Below are 6,551 nucleotides of genomic sequence, written 5' to 3'. Positions count from 1 at the left end.
TTTTTTTTATCGTTAAGATGAGGAAATAATAGATTTTTTTTTGTTAAATCCTGGCAGGCACCTACTGCTTTCTATTAAAATGCTACAGCTATCGATAAGGTCTAGCATTGAACACACAAAGCAATTGCAATGAAAAGAACAAAGTTGTCTTAATATAATAATAATGAAGAATAATGATAATAATTAATAATAATAAGAGTAATAATAATATATTACAGAATAAATCTCTTTTATAATTAGACTTTTTTTTACTTAAAAGTTATATTTTTTTGAAATACTAGAATCTTTTTAACGCTTTTTTTCTTTTTTTCTTTTTTTTTTTTTTAACGTATCTAGTTCTGTGATCAAGATGTTGACTATACTTCAACGTTATCCAAATCAATAAAAACTAGCTGTGCCATTGCATATTACAGAGATAGTCAATGATATGTGGGCATGCACCGTGAACCACCCTCGCTCTGTGGTCTTCCATCCGCTCCTCCATCCGTCTTTGATGACATCATAGCCGCCCTATGACCATGACGTCCACCACCTCACCCTTGTGCAGCTCCACGTATTGCTCTGTCTTGGGAGGTAGCATGAGGAGGCCATTGGCGGTGCGCATGCTCATTAGCCTGCTGCTCACCTGGTTCCCTGAGGCCGAGAAGGATAAACAGAAAAAACAGAAACTGTTAATTAAGAACAGTTAAAGTAATTAATTCCACTCTTCTCAGATTTCTAGGAAACTCTTCATGAAAACCTGCTTCGAGTCTTAGTTGCTTAGCTGCTCCTGGCTTGCTCACCAGTTGACATTTGCAAAATGACTGATACGTCTATCAGCCAGTCACGGTGATGTCTAAGCACTGCTTCCTCCATCAAGAGAAGGAAAAACTCAAACCTGAGAACAGCTGTGGTAGGATATTTGTCTGAAGTAGTAGACTCGGTCCTATTTGAGCTGGATTAGTTTCTTTTTTTCACACACACAATTTTTCCCAATTTTCTCCTCAGTTTAGACATTTCCAACTACACCCACTAGTCAGGACTCATACAATACCACCACCACTAGTGCGAAGGAAGACATAGGCTTCCTCCGAGACCTGTGAAGCGCCACTGCATCTTTTCAACAGCGGTGGACGAAGTACACAAACCACGTACTTGAGTTAAAGTCGAGACCCCCAAGGTAAAATATTACTCCAGTAAAATTAGAAGTTCCTCCCTTTAGACCTCCACTTGAGTAAAAGTACTAAAGTATTTACCTTCAAATGTACTTAAGTATAAAGTAAAAGTACTAAAAGAGTAATTCTGGCTCTGATCTGGTCCTGTTATCATTTTTATAACCAGACTGGCTTCATGAACTCATTTCAGGTGAAAGTCCTCCAGCGTCTCTCTTGGTAAACCAGTCTTTTAATAGAACGTCATTAATTAGTGACGCTGACGTCTATTAAAATGATCAGAAGCACAAAACACTGAAGGTAAACAGTTTCCATCAGGGAGAACCGAGTGGCTCTGAAATCACTTTTTACACACAAGCAAAGTTTCAGTTTCAGATTTATTTACAACTTAGTTCCAAGTTTAAGTTGAATAAAAACTGGCTTTAAACTCAGGATCACAGATGAGCTCCTTTACTATGTTGATCTGTAGGCGTCTGTTCATAAACATAAACCAGCCCAAACTCATTTACTATAAAATGAAATGGTGTTTGTAGAAATTCAGAAAAAAGCCGCGTCAGTCTCGACTGCATATGTGGACATATTTCTATATTGAGCTCTATTTACACAAAGTTAGGTTAGTTCATCATTTATGTTGAACAGACTCTCCCAAAGTTTTACGCTGCTGCGCTGACGTTGAACCGCGTGCTGCACTGGGTCGGTATGACCAACAGGTCAAAACCAGCTCTAAACAAAGTGACCGCTGGGCCCTGATTGGTGCTCTGGCTTTGCGCTTCTTTCGTTTTGACATGTTACGTTTTTATACACACAGAAACCAAAAGGAACGACAGATTTCTCAAAATGTAGGAGGAAAAAGTCGGATATTAGACTCTGAAATGTAGTGGAGTGAAAGGAAAAAGTCGCCCAGAACGGAGAAACTTCAGTACAGATACACCAAAAATACTAAAGTACAGAAACTAATTACATTTACTGAGTTACTGTCCACCACTGCTTTTCGACTGCTGCTCATGTAAAGCCACTGGACAGCTGAACATGCTCAGAAGAGAACGCTAACAGCCAGTTCTGTTACAGCTAACAGATGCTTGCGCTGACTAGCATCATGCTGAGTGATGAGGGGAGATGGGGGTCCATCCTTCCCACCCAGAGAGAGCGAGGCTGATTGTGCTCTATTGCATTCCCAGCCACGGCCAGCTTTTGCATCACCAATCAAACTTGTGGTCTCCTGATGATAGAGCCAACAATTCAGCTGGATTAGGTTTAGCGGAATTTGATTTGTAAGGGATTTGACTGGCTGACTCGCACGGATAAAGAGTGATGTCCCCAAATTATCTCAGTGTGTTTTTCACACTCAAGATTTTTGCCGGACCCAGGACTTCTTTCTCTGCGAGTTCGGCATGTTTGGTCAAGCGTGAAAGTTGTTTTCGGGCTCGGGAGTGGTCCAGAGAGCTGCTCCTGGGATCAGTGGTCTGGAGTTCCCTTCCAGCCAACTCTGGTTCACTGTATTTGGGGAAGCTGTCAGCTCCTGGCGCCACGTGTGGGGTTGTGAGATTGGTTAATTTTGTAACGTATCTGCTTCAACATATCGCATAACTTCAGTTTTTTTTTCAGAAATACTTGAATTTACTTGGTTTTTAAATACATCTCAGAGATTATGTATATGTTATAATTAAGCTCAGGTTATGATGCATATAAAAAGAAAAACAGATAAAAAGGGGGAAAATAAAGAAAATAAAAATAAATAAAGAAATAATAAAGAAAAGAGGGGAAAAACAAAAAGAACAGGCAACAAATAAGTACATTAATAAGATAATGTAACAGTCAGTTATGTGGATGTACTAAAAGCCTTCAACTAAAAACTAAAAACTGACTCTTGCACAGCAACGTTCTTTACATACAATGGCAGTAAACACAGCACTTAAAATGGCATTATTTGGATAGAGTTGCACAAAACAGAAAGAAAAGCTGCACGGTGGGTGGCTTTTGCCTTCAGAACTGCCTTAATTCTTCGTGTCAGACTTTCATCAAGGTGTTGGAAATGTTCCTCAGAGATTCTGGTTGGTTATTTGAGTTACTGCTGCCTTTCTATCATCTGGAACCAGTCTGCCCGTTCTCCTCTGACCTCTCACATCAACAAGGCATTTTCGTCCACACAACTGACCGCTCACTGGATGTTTCCTCTTTTTCGGACCGTTCTCTGTAAACCCTAGAGATGGTTGTGGGTGAAAATCCCAGCAGATCAGCAGTTTCTGAAATACTCAGACCAGCCCGTCTGGCACCAACAACCACGCCACGTTCAAAGTCCCTTAAATCCCCTTTCTTCCCCGTTCTGATGCTCGGTCTGCACTTCAGCAGGTTGTCTTGACCACCTCTACATACCTAAATGCAGTGAGTTGAGGTCGTGTGATTGGCTGATTAGCTATTTGTGTTAATAAGCAACTGAACAGGTGTACCTAATAAAGTGGCCGGTGAGTATATATTCATACAGAATATTTATAAATTGCACAAATGTGATTAAATGTGCACAAAACTGTTGCACTGCACACTATATTTTACACTCAAGCTACTCTTCTACCCCAACCCTACTGTAATCATGTGACCTTATCATGTGGCTCACACTTAGAAAAGATGGTTCTTCAAGGGTTCTTTAATAAAGGTGATGGTTCTAACAATGAGCTGTATACAGAACCATTGTATGCTTGAAAGGTTCTCTGCATGGTGAAATCATCCTTCAGATTGATGGGGAATGTACTGAATTTGGTTCTACATAGCACCTTTTTGAAAATGGTTTTATATAACACCAAAAAGGCTTCTTCTACAGTCATTAGCTTGATGTCATAACAGTTTGGTGCTATATAGAACCTTATACAACACATTCTCCATCAATAAGACCCATTTCACCATGAAAAAAACCCTTTGAGCATAAAATAGAAGTAGGGTTCTACGTAGAACCACTGACTTCACTAAAGAACCCTTAAAGAACAATCTTTTGAGTGCTGTTATCTCATGACTAACTTCACGTTGCTTTATGGAGCTACAAATCTGCACTTCTCACAGGCTATAATAGTGACACTATCGGATCGCATAATCGCATTCATTCCTATTTGCCACCAACATCTGATCCGGTATTTTTCGCCAGTATTGCCCCGAGTATTGATAGGAGGTATCGGATCTATGCCATCTTTAATTGTTAACTACATTAGCTAAATAAATGTATGCAATTTTCAATTAATAACACATTCTAAATATAGGTATTTTGACGAAAACAGAGTCGTGCTACATTTTCTCTTTCGGTTGAATGGGATTTTAAATGGAGTTATGTTATAAGTGAAGTTTGGGAAGAGGAACATGCCTGAAACCCTTTCTCATTCCAATCGAACGGCCCTATAAATTCACATCACCATCCGTCTCCTGTGACGTTCTTGCAAACCCCATCCATCTCCTCCCTGTTCCTCAGTCCTATTACAGTGCTGCCTCACTTACAAGGGGGGTCTGACTTTCTAATGGTAGGCAGAAGCCACCCAGAACTCCAGCCCAAGTTCTCAGAGTCCTCTCTCCTCCTTCAATCTGTCTTACTTCTCTACCACCATATGTCAAAGGCACAGTCCAAATTCGCAAACTAGCTTTTTCTAAAGCTTCATCATCATAGCAGATGTGAAATTGTGAAAAAAACATTTGTGGGCAGATCATAGACAGATCAGCTGTTTCCAGAATTGCTCGGATATAAAAATGTCACTGAGCACGCTGCCAGAGAACGTTGGTGTTTATATGAATTGATGCCTTTTGTTCGTCACCTGTATGTGCGTACCTGTGCTCTGGGCCCATGGCAGGGGCTCCTGATGGTGCCATGTCAAAATACATCGGTGATACTCAGGACGCGGGTCAAGTTTTACATCACAGGACAACTGGAAACATCAGAGAGGACAAAACTCACTGGGTGTGCACGTTTTCATGCTATCAATCAACCAATCAATCAATTGATCTCTATTTAAATTCAGAGTACATTGAAGGTGACCCTCATTTGCAATGTAGTTGAGCATAACAATACAGAATAAAGAGGGAGCGACAACAAGAAATGGTGAAAAATATATCCACAAACAAATTTAATCAACTGAAACAAGTAAGACTAAATGATCAACTAAAATCTGTTTATTTACTGTTTTTTTACTGTATTTAACATATTGGAGATACAAGCATAAAATGTGGCCTGGGCAAAAGTTTTGTTAAATTCAGGGAATAACTATAAATTGTACATTAAAATGAGCAGAAAATGCCATATTAAAGTTTGGCCCCTGTAGAGGATGTGTTAACAACAAAAAACATGTAGGGGGTGTTCAAACTTTTGCATACAGCTACATTAAGTACAAATAAAAACAAATAAGAAATAAAAGCATAACAAAAATAAAAATGTATAAAATATATAGTTAGAACTGAATAATGAGAAACAAAAAAAATGTCAGTTTTAAAGAAGCAATTGAAAGAATTAAGTAAAATAACAAGAACAACAATCAAATAGGACAGTAGCAGGCTGAGTGTAGCTGCTATTACAGCATCATAATCCATTTTATTAAACTCAATGTATGTTATTTGGAATTTCTGCAATAATAATCATGAATGTAAACATCACAGCATCATATAAATGTTAGATAACAACTCAGGGTGTAAATTACTGACCTCACATCAATCTGATGTGGTCACCCAATGCTTTAGAAAGTGATTCAAAACGGATTCAATATTCCGATTTTACAAAGCTTTATGAAAAATAACAAATGCAATCGACTCTAATGTTCCAAAATCAATGCAGCTGAGCCACGATCTTCAGCTCTGTTTACACCTCTAATGAAAACCCTTCATAACACTTACATTAATAACAGCTGAACACCAACATACAGTATAATTGATCTGATGATGCCCACACAAATCTTCAACACTGCCGCTGTGGGCAGCAGGCTAGCTCTTACCCTGGCTTTGATGATGGTGGGCCGGGGGTCCAAAATTCCCTGCATCTTCCTCAAGGCAGGGATGACAAAGAGGTTACACGTGACGACGGCTGACACAGGATTACCTGCGATAAAAAGAGAGCAGGGCTGAGACAGACATCCAGAATCAGACTGAGATCATGATATGAGGCAGGTTTTATAAAAATCTGCTGTGTATCCTTTTCCAGCCCAAATTATTACAATATTCATCAGACTTACAAATAGACAAGAAAGGGAAAAAAGAAAGAAAGAAAAAAAAAATATGATGCCATATGGGCTTCAGCGGTCAGTTTTTCTCTCCTGGATTACAAACAAGGGTCACCGCTCAGGTATTCCGAAGGTTGTTTGATGATAAAAGTTTTGTTTCATTTCAAAATATATGCATCAAAATTCAAGTTCATTTATGAACAATCAACATCTAATAAAA

The 6,551-nt window shown here is 39.0% G+C and overlaps 1 protein-coding gene across 12 annotated transcripts in view; it reads right to left on the bottom strand.

The window, feature by feature from the left end:
• The window catches only part of gphnb (gephyrin b), a 176,914-nt gene that overhangs the window by 474 nt on the left and 169,889 nt on the right, over window positions 1-6,551 (bottom strand). For all 12 annotated transcript variants that reach the window (XM_037537937.1, XM_037537938.1, XM_017695673.2 and 9 more), the window contains 3 exons: window positions 6,107-6,210; window positions 4,954-5,050; window positions 1-633 (listed from right to left, as the gene is read on the bottom strand). The exon at window positions 1-633 is cut by the window's left edge and continues 474 nt beyond it. In XM_037537937.1, the coding sequence (XP_037393834.1) occupies window positions 500-633; window positions 4,954-5,050; window positions 6,107-6,210 (335 nt within the window). In that variant the 3' untranslated portion in view covers window positions 1-499. The remainder of the gene's footprint in view (window positions 634-4,953; window positions 5,051-6,106; window positions 6,211-6,551) is intronic.

The sequence above is a fragment of the Pygocentrus nattereri genome, chromosome 4, assembly GCF_015220715.1.
Source record: "Pygocentrus nattereri isolate fPygNat1 chromosome 4, fPygNat1.pri, whole genome shotgun sequence".
NCBI classification, from domain to species: domain Eukaryota; kingdom Metazoa; phylum Chordata; class Actinopteri; order Characiformes; family Serrasalmidae; genus Pygocentrus; species Pygocentrus nattereri.
The sequence above is the reverse complement of the archived record's forward strand: the minus strand, read 5'-3'. Positions and strand labels throughout refer to the sequence as shown.